The following is a 16298-nucleotide window of genomic DNA, read 5'->3' as shown; positions in this document are numbered from 1 at the left end:
TGGGGTTTGGTTTTGGTTTATTTGTTTGTTTGTTTTTTTTAACATTTTCTGATCTCTGTGGAACAAAAAGGAGATTTTAGCAAGAATGACCCTGAACCACTGTCCTTTACAATGAGTATTGTATAGAGTTTTATGGAAGATAAGAGCTCAGGGACACAAGATAAAAGTGAGAGATTCTGTGTCAGTGTAGCTGTACAAGAAATTTTCTATGTGTTTTATGAATGACTATATACATATCATTTTCTATCAGTAAGTATTAAAGTGTTAATTAGATCCCATGTAGATTCCAATTTTACATCATTAGTTCAGGCGTGAATTTGAGGACTAAAAAACTATTTCATATAAAAGCTTTCTTAACAGTCATCCTGGTAGTAAGACTAGAACAAGAGGCACAAAAAGCTTCTGTCTAAAAAAAAAAATAAATCTATTAAAACATCATGAGTATGGAGGGTTAATTCAACCACAATGTGCCTCCTAGATTGGTTTAAGTAGGCTCACCCTACCTGCCAGCTCCCTTTGGTAAAGTTTTTAGGGTCACTGAAAGCATGTGAGAACAATAAAAGATTGCTAAATCCTTATAAAGCAATTCTGTAAAGGCTAATAATCCTTGAGACAGTGGCAAGCCCTGCACCTAAGAGGTCAGACACTGATCAGATTTGCACAGTATTTTCAGAGCCTGTTCATTACACTGCAACAGCTGAAATACAGAATTCTTTGATTTAAATGGGTTATAAACAGACATCTGTAAATAAGTAACATTCATATCAGTCACTGTCATTTCTTTCCAGTTATTTAACAATCAAGACCACATCTGGTCATGGATAAACAGGTTAACTGAGGTCCAGTATTACCTGTTTCCTTTTACTGAAAGTTCAGAGTTCTCAAACTGGGTCTTAGGAAAATTATAAATAGAAAGAACTCAGATTCATATATCAAATTAAGTCCATAAACCTTTAAAGGTATGTTAAATATTAATATATCCATTGCATACTTTTGGACTAGGAGATACTCTAATATTTCATGCCATGAAGTACAGAGTGCTAAATATACTATTCATCAAAAACAAGAACAGCAGCGATTATTTGGAAACATGAAACCATTCCTTCACCGGAAGAGGCAATGCTAGATTAGAACAGATGGACTCTATCTGACAACAGTGCAAAGTATTAAAAAAAAAAAAAAAAAAAATCAATGCTTTCATATCCAATGAAGCTTGGCAACTGTTTTTAGATATTGTAAAAATTATAAAACCCAATAACGCTTCATCTGGAATATTTTCACATCTAAAATTTGGCAGAGTCACATAACTTAAAAGGATAGCAAGTCTTTAGATATCGATCAGGGCTTTGTACATCTACAGTGTCATAAAAAAGATCTGCAGCTATAAAACAGATAACATGATTATGAGTACACTACATTGTAATTTCCTTTGGGCAGTCAGAAGCAAAGACAGTCTGATAGTCTCTGAAAAAAATAAGCTTGGCGGTTATCCACTGTCTGACAGATAAATCATTTTACAATATTCCAATTAAAGCACCTTCCAAACTTAAACTAATATCAACAAGAAAAATAACAGAAGAGCTTAACAGTTACCTTTCAACCAAAACACAACAGGCAGCCGAAAAGCTAAGCAGCTTACAGCTTATCTGAGAGCTTTAATGCTCCAACTCCTTCGCCAGCTCAGGCACGGAACACAAACAGTTAACCTTATTTGGAGCCATTATACGGAGCTTACTATAAAGCTTGCTCTAATAAATGGTATGGTATGAAGGCCAGCCCTTAATTCACCATCAAAATATCTTCTTGGTGTAAACATAATGACTTCTGCTTACACACTACACAACCCTGACCAAAATGCTACTTGACAACGCATTCAGACCTAGAAAAATGTTCTCATCTGCGTCAAGGTGCCGAATGTCAGCAGATTCACTAATATGCTTATTATTTGCACAGCAGCAGTGGAACAGAGTAAAACACCATGAGCCCTCCATGCCCTGCTACAGCCTAGCTAGGGAGCCGGTGACACAAAACAAGATTTAATCCTGTCCCTATCGCTGTGCGGTTGGTGAAACTCGACAAGTCAACATTAAGTATTCAAAGTGGCACTGTGGCCTAAAGGGATCACATGCAGCCTGCACATGAGAGCGAAGGAACAGCTTGGTTCTGCTTCGGTGTTTGTAAATTTAATTTGTTCAAGAAAAAGCAACTCTGGAAGGGATTACTAGCTAGGATCAACACTTACCAAAGAAAAACGGAAAATGCAAGTAGGAATAATATTGACGTTTCTGTAATACAAAGTAGCTTTTTGGGTTTACGTGAATAAATAAAAGTTGGAGGCGATTGCAGCTCAGTCTGGGCATATGCAAATACTCCACTCAATGTTCCTGAGCAGAAAGGCCTAGAAAGGTTGAGTATTTAGAAAACACCATATTTTACAAAATGTTAATATTTATTTAGCAAAATATTATCAAGTATCATCTCTGTGCAACAGCTATTTCCTTAAATAAGTGGAGCAATAATATTCATGGCATAACAACATCTGACATACTGCCAAGATCTAACCCCACAGGGTCAGGGAAGGGTATCTGTGGTTAAATGTGTAAATTCCAGGCACTCAGAAAACACGGAGCCTGTCGGTATAGCTGTGCACATACATATATTGAAATGAAGAATAACCAAGATCTACAGCAATGCACTTCTGAAATACCAGTACAAGAGAAACTCTAAATCCCCTCTGGTAAGCACATCTCTATTTATGCTACCTGCAATATCTCTGAAGAGGACAATTATTCAACTATTTAAAGTCATCTCTGGTGCTGCAGCAGAAAACGAGCAACAAATTTGTGAGTCTGTAAAAAGCTCTTTTTGCTAATTACTGCATGGGGAGAGGTGCTGGCAATCCAACAGGGACTGGGCGTGGGAGGGAAGGTGCCCTGAAGTTACATTTACTCCCTGGGGACTTTCAACAGAAATTAGGGACAACTAGGGTAGAGGGTGGGGAGGGCAGGTGAAAGTGATGGCAGAACTGCCTCCTGTTTTGTTTTAGCATGGGTCCTTGCAACGATTAAAACTCCAAATAACTGTTAAATGTAATGCGTATTTTTTCCTAGAGCAAAGGACAATGAATACCTTTTCCTCACAGATCAGTACTTCAAATACAAAGCACTGAAAGATAAGCACTGCCAGCGAGGAATCTAAAAATATGTCTTGTTAAGCTTGATTAATGAGCTAATAAAAACCTTTAATAGGAAAAAATCCAATTAAAGCATCTTGTGAGATTTCTCTCAAACAGAAATAAAGAACCCAAGAGAATGGTAAAACTTTGAAAAATTAGTATGATCCAGATGACAGCCTTAGTATTCAAGCCTACAGCACATCAGTTTTATACTTTCTTTGACTGGCTGTCCTTTATTTATCATCTCTGATGTGTGCTGTCTGGAATTCTGATACTTGATGAGTCTTCTTTTATTTTGTTATTGCCTCACAAGTATAACATCTGAATTTAAATATAGACATATTAAAAACTCAGGCATTATATGGGTTGTAGGTACTTACTCTATTCAGAAAGCCTGTGCCTCTGGCACAACATGTGACACTTGGAAACAGAGAAATAAAGGCAAAACTAGAGCAAACAAAACTCATTTATCACTTATATAAGTCAGAAAACAAACTAGCTATGCTTGTCTTATCATTGATGTATAGAAGTCAGAGTAGAAATTTACATTCTGATACTCACATTTCATCAGTACCTGGTACCCAAGGGTAACCAAAGGATACAGGAGCAGTGAAGACACTGGAAAAGAACTGTAAAAGACAGAGGCAGGACAAGCTGTAGATTTGGTGCTGGATGAGAAGCACCTGCACCACAAAGAACCCCAGCCTGCACCTCGCAGAGCCTGGAGGCGAGCAGCACCTGGTACAGGGCCGGCAGCAGCCTGTGAGGAAGGCAGCACATCAGAGAAACCCAAGGCTCCTCAGAGGCACAGAGCTGGGGCACACAGAACAGCAGCAGGGAAGGGACAGCCTACACTGGGTTCGGAAGGAAAAGAAGCCCGGTGATCTCATACCACGGCCAGCCGGCATTTTAAAACTACAGAAAGTGCCTACTGTACCTTCCTGAAGCACACTCTGCCATCAGGGAGCATCCGAGTCCCCAGGAAAGGTGCATTCCATCTCGCTCCGGTGGCTGGTCCGCTGGCGAGAGCAATGGGCTGCAGCAAGCTCTCCTGCTGGCCAAAACCTGTGTGGCTACTCCTGTGTAAAGATCCACTGCATCCCCACCTAGTTCCCTCTGAATTTTAGTTTGTTTTTTTTTTAAAAAAAAAAAAACAAACATGAAAATGTCTTAGCATACATTCGCTAATTACACAGGCATATTCTTTTTTTCTTTGCTCAGTTCAGTGACTATTTAGCATTTATTTTTCTCTCTCTGAGTTGTGGCTCAAGATTTCACTGAAAAGCATGAAATACCAAATGAATTTCCTCATCAATTGCCAGGAGCATTTCACCAACAAATGCTTTTCAAAATACTTTCATCTGAGTACAAGGTTTGCCTTTTCTAATTTGACAGCGAGGGAACCAAGGAACACAAAGATGATGTTGTATCTGCCTGTTCAAGTACCTGCTCAGGACTCCTGAAGCCCACGTTAACAACAAAGTTCCCATTGACCTGAGATGTTTCAGGTGGAGCCTGTGAAGACGAGCCTTGCTCCACACCATGCAAAGGGGGGCCTCAGTGACGCGCCCAGCACCGCAGAGGAGCCCCTGTGCTCAGCACAGATGCTGGTGACCCAAAGCAGCGCTGAACCCCACCGCAGGGTATGCCAGCCTTCCTCTCCCTCCAGCTGCCTGCTTACTACATGGCCCTGGCTCCTGCAACTGGTAGCACTGCTCCCTGCATCCTATTCAGCATGGGCAACTTCAAAATCTCTCAACTCTGATGCTTTTACTTTCTGCACTTAACTATTTTTATGTGTTTGGGGTCCCTCTCTTTGCTCCTTTTCAGATGCAATGTGGTGTCGATTTGCTCTCAGAAGTAAATCTCTGACCCCAAATTCAGCCTCCGGCCCCAACACCAGAAAGCAGACCAGACTCCACGATGATGCAGTGAGCAAGGCTCCAGCTACAGGCGAGAGCACAGCGCGGCCCAGCACGGGAGGCGGGAGGCCAGGCCTGCTATCCGGCCAAGGGGCGCAGCCCGGGCCCCCACGGGACGAACGAGGCCGACCCGCCGAGCGGAGGAAACCCAGGGCTGCCCGTCCCTGCCGGCCGCTCTCGGGCCCCCGGGGCCGCCAGCCCAGGGCTGCTTGCCCCCGCGAGGCTCCGAGGCACAGCACACGCTGTTCCCAGGGACCCCGGCCAGCCCCACCAGCCGTCCCCAGCCCGCACCCAGGGCGGCTAACGCTAGCCCGAGCCCCACGGGCCCCGGCCCGCCCGCTCAGCGACCCCGGAGGCAGCCAAAGCGTGGAGCTGCCGACACGTAAACGAGCCCGACGCCCCGACGAAAACGTCCGTGGGCGTTGTGAGCAGCCGCCGCCTCCCCGCCCGACAGCCAGCCCCCTCCGAGAGCCTGCAGCCTCAGCTACCGGCCCGCCGCCCCTGAGGGGCCGGGCCGGCTCGTCCCGCCCCAGCCCGGCTCCGCTTCCTCCCGGCCCGACAGCGCAACCGGCCCGCCGCCGCTTCCACTCCTGCGCACTGGGCGCGCCCCCCGGGGCGGGGCGAGAGCGGAGGAGCGGGGGGCGCCCAATTGCGGCGCCCCGGGGAGCGGCTCCGGTGGGGCCGCCGCCCGCGCTAGCAGGGAAGGATGGAGGCAGAGGGCCGGGTACTGGGGCCGCCGCTCCCCCCGCCCTCCCCCGGCAGCGAGGGAGGGGCCGAGCCCGAGCCCCCGGCTGAGTCTCCCGCGGGTGCTCCCGGTGCGGCCCAGGGGCCGCTGCTCGCCGCCGAGGTGCTGTCGCTGGACGACGAGGAGGACGACCTGGAGGTGTTCAGCAAGGTACGGCAGCGCCCACCCTGGGACGGGCCGTGCCGCGCCGGGGGCGTGCGGGCTGCTGGCCGCTCCCGCACTCGCCGGCACTTTGCCCCGCCGTGCGCCGGGACGGGACGGGGCGGCGCCGGTGATGGCGGCCTCTGCCCGCCTGCTGCCGCGCAGGGAGGCTCCGGCTGTCGCCCCAGCCCCAGGAGAAGTCCCCGGGGCTCCGGGGGCCGCCGAGCGCTGCCCCGGGCAGCCCCGCGCCCCCAGGCAGCCCCGGGCGGCCCGCTCCGCACCGCGCAGCCCCGGGTCACTTTCTCCGTGGGCCCGAAACGGGGGGGTTTGCTACTTCAGGCGGGCTGTGCCGGTCACAACTGCGCTTACCTTGAATTTGCCAGGTAATCTGGGCTCGCTGTAACCCTACATTGGTCACGTACCTCGTGTGTCTGAAATAAACAGGCGTAGCTGGTAATTGTGGTTGTATTTAAATATAAATAAACATTTCCAGTTTCAGTTTGAGCTTTCTTTTAAAAGATGAAGTGTGGCACCTTGACAAAGGAGGTTTGAGAAGGTAACATCTGTATTTAGATGAAGGGAACAAAAGGGAGGTAACTGACGATACAGTAGGGTCCGTGTTCCAAAAGCACACCCAGTTAGCTAGGTACATGGGTGCCAGTCTTGCCAGTATTGCTGATTTTAATTAAACCAGTGAAGCATGGTATGGCTACCACATACATTGTTTCTCATTTTGTACTGATTTGGTTAAGGCGAGCCTTGCCTTCTCAGCTGTTAAAGAAGAGAGGGTGTCATGGATCTATTGGCTTTACCAAGGCAGCATCCAAAATAAAACATAAGGACGTACAGAGAGCTAAGGTGGAAAAAACATATATAGGGAGCTAAGGCCCTGTTCACCTCCTGAGACGCCTGAACTGCTGTGTGAGCGGATGTGTGACGTTGGGGAGAAATAGCAGATGTGTTTCCTACTTGAAAATGTGGCACCAATGTGACACGATTGTCATATAAATTAAATGTGTATTTTTAATATTTCTGTAAAGGAGATACATTCTTTGTTAAGCATAAATAAAAACATTGGAGTAAGAGCTTTATTCTTAGGAGCTATGTATTTAACCTTTGACTGGAGTAAAATTCTTGAAATTCATGGATTTTAAGGCCAGAAGGGACTATTAGGTGATTAATGGTCTGTAACATGCAAGAGGTCAAGCTAAATTTCACCAAGTTATCTGTGTTTTTCTGAAGCATAACTAGGGCCTAGCTAAATCATATTTTTTCTAGGAAAGCACTTGATTTGACATAAAGAGATGAATGATTCACTGAACTTGCATGCAAAAGCAGCGCTAAAGTATAATTTTAGTTGTTTGTTTCTTATTTCAAATGCTTGTGTTTTTACTAGCTAAGCTCAGGCAGTTCTACATGCAGGTAGGTATCTGTCTGTCAAAGCAGGGTATCAACAGCTATGCCGCTTGCTTGTCAAGAGCGATGCTCCTTGGGAATAAAAAATAAAACCATGTGTAGTTGATACAAGTTACTGCTGCTATAAGGCAAATATCTGTATCTTTACATTTCTGCTACCTGGATTCATGCCGAATATTTCTTACTTATATTAAATCTTAACTACTCTTAATGCGCGCCGCGTGATAACTTATTCCTGCAAACAAGAAAACTTGTCGTACTATGTGAAAATACAGCATCCTTTCCAAAGCTTGCACACCTGCATTTAGTGGTTATATATAGACCAGAAATTCACAGTTTGCTCTCAGGTGCAATTTGAGGGCTGATCTTTTGAGCTGATTAAAATTTGTGAGGTTGATTGGGGATTACACCCCATTTGTTCATGTTCCATATACTCAAGGGAAACTGACAGGCTAAATGTAGCTTCAGACTAAGTTCTGTAAAACTGATTTTTCCATAATGTACTGTTCCAGGAGCACCTTGTTTTAAATTATATCTTAATGGGGTTTCTCACACCAGTTTCTTTAAGGTAGTGATGCAGCATTTGCAGGCCAAGTGGCGCAGCAGCAGCAGCAGTGCAGGACTCGATGCCTTACCCTGTCATCGACTTCATCTTTCTTAGTTTAGTCAATGAAATGTACCAGCTACCAAAATGGTGAAAAATGAGATTCTTAAAAATTGTCAACATCAATACCCTAAGTTATTACTCAAGATGTAAACACATGGCTTTTGTTTTATGAAAATTCATAGACATTTAACCTGATAGTGTCATAAACCATTGACCCAGTATCCTTTGACATATCTCAGATATTACAGTCTAGCATCTTCTTCGGCAATTCTGATAAAGCGTTTCATGATAGAACGTGCATTTCACTTTATCCTAGTTTCCGTTACCATGGAAAAAGTTCTGAGGTCTTTTTAGCAGAGACAACTTCTGGGCGTTGAGTTATGAGTCACACAAATGCGATGTTTTCAACCTGCTTTCTTCCATTAGCTGCAAAGTGTAGAGTAGCACATGTATCGCAATACCCATTCAGTTAATCTTTGCCTTCCTGGTTAACTGATACAGTGACCTAGCATTGACAAAGCTGTCAGCACTTCAGTTAATACTTAAAATGTTTAGCAGCTCTTCTTTCAAATTCTGTTTTACAGTGTTTGTCTCCATTTCATAATTACAGAAAACTTAATTAATGGTATTTCTGGAAAAGATGTACATGCCACTTCAGAATTGCATAGAGGCTAATGTTTCATCCAAAATAAGTTGATCAAGGATTTGAGACTGATTATAAGTGAATGTTTTGGTCAAGGAACTATTCTGTCTTCCTGAATCTCATGCTGCTTTGAAGAATGCCCCAACAACTAAGCTATCCTCTTATAAGACAAACTCTGCAACCATGTCCTTTATCTTGACTTGCTTTGGATCCTCGCTGGGAGAGAGGGAAGGATGGATGAGGCATGGAGGCAACCCCGAGTCAAGGATCTATGCTCTGGCAAGGAGTGGTGTTTAGGCAAACCCCTGGGCTTAATGTCTTCTACAGAGGGCTGCAGGCTCAGCTGTGTGTTCAGCCTGCTTTGAGGCTGCTCCTGCTGTATGAGTGTTTTCCTTCCCTTATTTATTTTGGAGTTTTACTGACCAATTGCAGCCAAATGTGAGAGTGAGACAGGGCAACTGCAAGTGTTAGAGGAAGGAGACCCAGAACGAGGCCCTCATGTTGCCAGGAGCTCTTTGATTTTCTGTTTGGTCTCCTGGCTAGTAAATCAAAGTGCACAAAACTATTTGCTGATGAGCACACATAGCTCTGTCAAGGAGTGAAAGGGCTTGGAAGGGAGAAGGGGTACTGCAGGTAGATGGGGCTGGGAGAGGTATGGGAAAGGACATCATTATCTGGGACAGGGCCCTGATGGTCTTTGCATGGATGATGAGGAAAAAAGGTTTTTTTTAAAAACGAAGTTACACAACCCAAGAGCTGAAGAATTGTCTGTTTTTCCTGTGCCACAAAACTCCTCCTACCCTCATCTGTACACACACAAAAACATAGTTCCAACCACAAAATTACAGCTACATAGAAAATATAAAATTATAATCTTTTTTTTTACCGTGTTTCTGTGATGACATCAGGCTTATGTCACATGAACTTCAAGAACTGCTGGATATAAACCTGAAATATCATGAAGAGAAAGAAAGAAAAACAGATGCTTCTTTAAAACTCACATGCATTCCTTCACTAGAGCTGTATTACAAAAAAACTGAAGACCTGCTTCTTCTATGGATGTTTATTGCCCATGTTTTGTTTCACAAACCACATATTTGTAAGCCCTTCCATATAAAAATACACTTTCAGAAACCTGCCTGTATAGAGCAATTTTTAGTAGCAACCTAGAAGGAGGAACAAAACATTAAGATATTAATGACCCATGGCAAATGAGAAAATATGAAACACATTTGCCTTGATCCAATTTAGGCCCTGCAGAGTCATTATTCCTCAAGTTATATGGCCATTCCAGTCCCTTACATGCTCACATGCATTTTTCTTTCCCTGGAAATTTTCCATTGTCTCAGCACTTTGAATCGCATGGGCTGCTCCTAACTGGCAGTCCTCATTCTTCATGTAGAGCATGGCCAGCTAGCGCTGGCGGGCAGTGAGAACAGCCGCTCTATGTATCCTCCACCCCTCAGGACAGTGCTGGTTGGATGCCAGTATAGAAATCCTGTGTAGGAACACACCAAGTAAAAGTAAAATGACTGACAGGTGTACAAGTAAGCAACTATATAACATTTAAAGCACTGCCTTTAGTCATCCATCTTGCTTTTGTCTCCCTGTTCAAAGAACTGCATGTAAGTGATGGGAGGGGAACTGGGACATCAGTCCCAATATAAATTTCTACTCCGTATTTATGGGAGCGCATTGATAAATCCAAAGGAAAGGGATGGTGGTAGGCAATGAGGTGTAAAGCAGGAAAAGTACAAGAGAGAACATATTCCAGAGAAAGTTTTGATTCAGTTGAATTCAAAGTAAAAAAGCAACTCTCACCAAGCTCAGCAGCGCTGCGGTGGTGTGCTCTTCACTCCCATGAGATCGGCCTGGGGATGATGTTGTGACTCCAGTTTGGGTGGACTAACATGTTTTCATTCCTGGCATTTGAGCAGTTTTATCTTTAATAATGCCCTTTTCTCCTTGCTCCGTAGGTAGCAAGGCACCAGAAAGGGCAACTCTTTGCCACTCAACAGTTAGTTTAGTGTAACTAGTCTGCACTTCAGTGTAGTCTAGAAGTTTTAGAAAACTTATAGAAAACAGATTAAAGTTTGTTATAAAAATACTTCATTGCATTGGATATATTAGAAAAATGTATAAAATATTTGATACTTAAAGTATAGTGATTAATTTTAATTGCTGTAATTTACTATTTTTAATTATTTATTGATTTATTTTGCTCTTGTATGGAGTCAGTGAGTTTAATTTCTTTTCCTAGTGACTGTATCCTTCAAGACTTTAGATTAGTAGATCTCATCCAGACTTGCATCTAAGGAAGAAAATGAGATTTCTTGCCTGTTTCCAATTTCCATTCTGTTTCACAGCATTTGAGTGATCGCCGCTGAACACACTGAGCAGAAGCAGCTGCTATGTGGACATATTCTTAGAGAGCTGTGGTGGAAGTGATTGATGCTATCAAAAAGTGGTTTTCCACTTCAGCAAAACAGTGGTTTGACTTTTTTTTTTAGAAATTAGGCAGCACATTTGTACTGCATCCTTACTTACTGTTTTCTTTCAAAAAAAAGATTAAATTTATGTCTCTGTAAGCATTTTCCATTTCAGATTTTATTTTTAAAGATATACAAACTGAAATATCCAGTACCAATAAAAATTCTGACTCAAATTTTGTTTTGTTTTCTTTTAAAATCATCAGGTTTTAATCCACTCTGTTCAGGTTATTAGAGATAACTCAAACTTCTTAAGCCCTGAGTAACTGGCTTTTAACAATTTTAATAAAGCTGGTAAGTATCCTACACAATTACTGGGTGCTTGGATTCATAACTAATTTTACCAGTCATAGGCAAGTTCTCTCTCTAGCTATGCATAACATTCTTCTCAAATGGTAACGTTTTGCTCCTTCATCATTTTTATTCTAAAATTAATTTCTTACTTCCTCACTAAAACAAATACTGAAAAGGATAATAGATTTGCCATGTACTATAGAACTCTTTCATCTGCTCTGTTTTATCTGTTTTATCAGATTATAAATAATTGGATAGCTTGCCATTTTAGCATCTGAGATGTGTTTGTATGTGTGCGTTTGGATCAAAGATGTGTTGATATGGATGTTCCCATGTCTTATCTGTAGGATACATCACTGGCCGAGGTAAACTCATTCAGTTCTTCAATGCCAATATCCCCCTCATCAATGATAAACCAGTATAAATTTGAAGATGAACCAGAATTAAGAGATCTCTTCGTTACAGTCGATGATCCTGAAAGCCACATTACAGCCATTGAAACATTTATTACATACAGAATAGTCACAAAGGTAAGCGTCTATTCATGGCTATAATGGCTTACGTTTATAACAGTAGTAGCATTTTCATTCTTCTTGCATACCATTCTCTGGGATATTACTAAATTTAAATTATACTCTGATTTTGCCATGAGTTATAGACCACTGAAACTGTATGAAACTGTGTGGTAGATTCTCAAAAAAAATTCAGTATGAGTCTACATACATAGATGCTTACGTTCTTTACGCTGAGAAAATAGCTAATAATTTTTCAACAGCAAAATCAGTTCTCTGTGAAAATAACATTTTCTGTTGTGATCTCCAGCAGGAATATGAAACAGCAGGACTGATTCAGTTTCAATACACTATGTTAGTCCAAGTATTTATGACTTTTGTATCACTTGCAGGCTACCAGTCTTTTGTCTTGCATAAGTGTTACCTTCTACAAAGTCTTTCAATTCCGTTCTTTTCTAATTGCAGTGTCCACTATCACATGGACGTTTGTTCCCCATTTACAGTTGCATATGATTTCTGGAGAAACTGACACAATTCTCCAGTGAAAAAGTAATAGTAGGAAACAACAAAGTGTATTTTTAGCTGTCCTGAATGCAAATTACTTACTGGAAATAAGGAAGAAAGTCAGCCTTGTGAGACCAGCTAGCTCTTCTGGGATTACCAGCAAATATTCTGCAGGCTGCATTTTGAGAATTGCACTGTTAATTTATTTTACTTTGGGTTCTTTTTAAAAGATTCATTTAAAACCAAATTTTCAAATGGGAATTATTCATACTTAAATAAGAGGAGATATCAATTCCTCATAAAATATTTAACAAGTAGGAAGAGAGCTATCTTCATTAGGTTGCTAGCAATAATTTCACTTTATGCATGTTTTTGTAGACGAGAGAACATTTTTTCTTCAGGCAAGTATGGTAGGGCTGTAAGGTGGATTGCTTTTGCTTTTTTATGTATTCTATCCTTTCTTATCGTATTTAATTTGAAGTGCTGGTTGTTGATGATAAAGTAATAGCATTCCTCCCACGTACCGTGAAAAAATTTTATTCAACTCTCAAAAATGTTTAGATTACAAACGTGTTTCGAGGTTTTTAGAATTTACTTGCATTGCGTTATAAATCTCTGTGCAACAATGAATGCCAAACAGCATATGTTAATGAAAATACAGGCTCTTTGTGGCTCGATTCTAGAAGATAGAGCAGTAATAAAATAAATCTCATGGTCTGACAATTTTGCAACACTGTAATAAGCATTTTTTTCTAGGCATTAAAGGTTTGTTGGCAAGTTCTAACAAAGGGCTATGAAACTGGAATTGATTATGGATCGCAGAATCCATTAAGCAGCGCAGGAAGCATCACTGCTGTGATACACTGAAGTTTTCATGTTTTGAGGATTGTTGACTGGTGTCAGCAGGTCCCAAGGACGTATGTCAGCTATTTGGGGTTTTTTTTCAGAATGCTAAAAAATGGACTTCCCTCACTCGTAGATTACTATTCACTTTAAAATAAGTGCCCTAAAAGTAACAAACATAACCGTGATTGCTAAAAAGAAAATGCCACCCTTAAATAATGACTGAAATATTTTGGAAACTTTGACTTTGTGGTAGACTAATTATTATAAGTCACTCCGTGTGCAGTTTAGTGCTTGCTTTTGTTTCTTTTTTCTTTTACAGTAGAACTTTGACTTCTTGCTAAAATTGGATGTATTTTATCTCTTCAAGTAGTTGATCCTTGCACCTTAAAACACAGCAAGCAAATAACACAGGCAAAATAGAATCATATATGCATTCCCTTCAAGTAATCAGTTTTTTCTTAAATTTAAAACTATTTTGTTCTTTTTTTTTTCTGGTGTTGTAACCTCAGCCTGTTTTTTCTGCCTCTGGTTTTCAGACATCTCGTGGTGAATTTGACTCCAGTGAATATGAAGTTCGAAGACGATATCAGGATTTCCTTTGGCTGAAGAGCAAACTTGAAGAAGCACATCCGACACTGATTATTCCTGTTCGTTTGCTAAAACTTAAGTTGTTTTTATTTGTTTATAAGATGGTTCCAGTTTTATATGGAGGTTTTTGACGTCTTTAGTTTCTGAAGTCTCACAAACATTAAACCAACCTATTTTCATTAGCTTTGTATGTATATGATAATTAAAAATCCCATAAAGGTATTTCTTATGCTTGTAATTGTGCTATTTGCAGTAATTTATGTCCTTCTTTCTTAGTTGTACTTGTGTTCTTCTGCATTGTGTGCTACAAGAACCATATTATACCACCGATGAATATGATAACTTTGTAACAGTTAGTTTTTTGCAGGATGGATTTTACAAGGTATACTTATGTTTTTTAGTAAGTAGAAGAACTATTATAATACCCCTAATGTTATGCAAATTATACAATATATTTCTTCTCTTCTCTTTAGCCATTGCCTGAAAAATTCATAATGAAAGGAATGGTGGAACGATTTAGTGATGAATTCATTGAGACTCGAAGAAAAGCTTTACATAAATTTTTGAACCGTATTGCTGATCATCCAACTTTAACTTTTAATGAAGACTTCAAAATTTTTCTTACTGCACAGGCCTGGGTAAAATGACTTTATTTTCATTTACAATTATGTGAAACCACATTTTGTGTTAGTAAAGTGTATCAGGAGTCTCCCTAGTTCAGTATTCAATAGTGTCCTCCCACAGCTTGTTACAGAAGTGTCAGAAGGCGGCAGGGGATTTATGGAATATTCATCCCGCGAGATAACCTTTTCTTCTGTGCTTCTGGTAATCATGAGTGTGGCCATAAATATCGCTGTGCCTTCTAAAGCAGGGGGTTTTTTGATGCATTTTGGATTTTTGTGGCAAATTCACAATATTTCATACAAATAATCTTCCAAGAGTATACAAAAAGTAGTATTTTAAATTAATTATTATTTTGGCATGGCACTGTCTTTTTCATCTGCTGCTTTTTTTTAAAAAAGTTGTACTAGTCTCATAAAAGAAAAATACAGCCTTTGAATTTCCTGTTATGTTGTTCAAGACGTGTCCAGTTGAAAATTGTACTCAGATATCGTACTCGGAAAAGCCTGCCTCTGAACTTCAGCAAAGGTTATTCTAGTAACATATAAAAAGAGTTACAAAAAAAATAGATGGATCACTTCTTCCAATAGGAACATTGTTTGCTTTTCTCAGTGACTTATTTCTGCAATGGTTACCTCGGCTTTCCTGTTCAAAAGGCTAAATTGCAAACTAACGAACTGGCCCTAAGGAAGGAAAGGGTAAAGGTTCTCTGCCATCTTTAATTGTTCTTGTGCGAGCATGATACACAGCTTGCTTGTGTTTGCCCTGAAACACTTAGCTGGTAAGTGCACATGACAGATAAGGTTCTGACACTGGTCTAATAATTTTAAAGTAAGATTTATACACTGAAGAGGCACACATAAGCTTATGTATGTAGTTTTGTTTAAAAAAAAAAAACATCTTTACAGGATGCATTATTTTCAAAGAATTTAAAGTACTTGGAAGTAAACACAGCTTGTTCTATCTGTAGGAACTCTCCTCACACAAGAAGCAGGGTCCTGGTTTGCTGAGCAGGATGGGACAGACCGTCAGAGCTGTAGCATCCTCAGTAAGAGGAGGAGTTAAAAATCGTCCTGAAATGTTTACAGAAATGAACGATTACATGGAAACATTTAGTCAGAAAATAAACATACTAGACAAAATAGCTCATAGAATTTACAAGGAAGAAAGGGGTAAGTAGAAAAGCTTTCTTGATATAAGAAATTAATATATTGGAAAATTAAATTAGTTTTCATTGTGCCAGGCAAAATACTCTTTCCAGCAGGCAGGGAAGAAGGGAGATCTGTGTTTATACTTTGCTTTTCATAATGGTCATTGTTTTGGCAGACCTTCAAGTTAGTTTGAATAACTTGTTAATAGGAAGAGTTTTAAAGTGTCATTAAACTAGTTGATAAGGAACTTAGAAGAAAGTGTAGCAAGTATGGCTATCTTTTTACTTGTGCTTTTTGGAAAGCTGCATGACTATTTGTTTTGTACTTTCTGTGAAATGAAAGTAGTCACAGTTTTCTGTGCTGTCTTACACTGGCATAATGCTGTCCAGATTCTAGATCTCTAAACATCAATTTTTTTTTGTTTCATTCTGCACCTTTTTTCTGTGTTGACCAAGTAGGTTTTATTATTTTTTAATAGCTTTATGGTTGATCATAATTTCTGTAACAGGAAACTGTGCCTGTTAGAGTTTTCTTAAGAACGATGACTTAATCTCAGTTTTTTCCTTAAGTAACAGCATTTTGCACACCTACTTGGAATGCTGAATTACTGACTTTCCGAGATTGACCCTGATCTCAGACTAGGC

The 16298-nt window shown here is 40.9% G+C and overlaps 1 protein-coding gene across 4 annotated transcripts in view; it reads left to right on the top strand.

The window, feature by feature from the left end:
- Positions 1–5730: 5730 nt before the first annotated feature.
- SNX7 (sorting nexin 7) overlaps positions 5731–16298 on the top strand; it is a 30835-nt gene continuing 20267 nt past the window's right edge. For 3 of the 4 annotated variants that reach the window (XM_086752910.1, XM_086752909.1, XM_086752911.1), the window contains exons 1-5: positions 5731–5992; positions 11780–11962; positions 13831–13941; positions 14356–14520; positions 15474–15675. In XM_086752910.1, the coding sequence (XP_086609036.1) occupies positions 5804–5992; positions 11780–11962; positions 13831–13941; positions 14356–14520; positions 15474–15675 (850 nt within the window). In that variant the 5' untranslated portion in view covers positions 5731–5803. Of the gene's footprint in view, positions 5993–11344; positions 11433–11779; positions 11963–13830; positions 13942–14355; positions 14521–15473; positions 15676–16298 lie in introns of all 4 variants that reach the window. The other variant, XM_086752912.1, reaches the window with a different exon arrangement.

This window comes from Chlamydotis macqueenii, chromosome 8, assembly GCF_036417535.1.
Source record: "Chlamydotis macqueenii isolate bChlMac1 chromosome 8, bChlMac1.mat, whole genome shotgun sequence".
Lineage (NCBI taxonomy): Eukaryota > Metazoa > Chordata > Aves > Otidiformes > Otididae > Chlamydotis > Chlamydotis macqueenii.
This window is presented reverse-complemented; position numbering and strand designations above follow the sequence as displayed.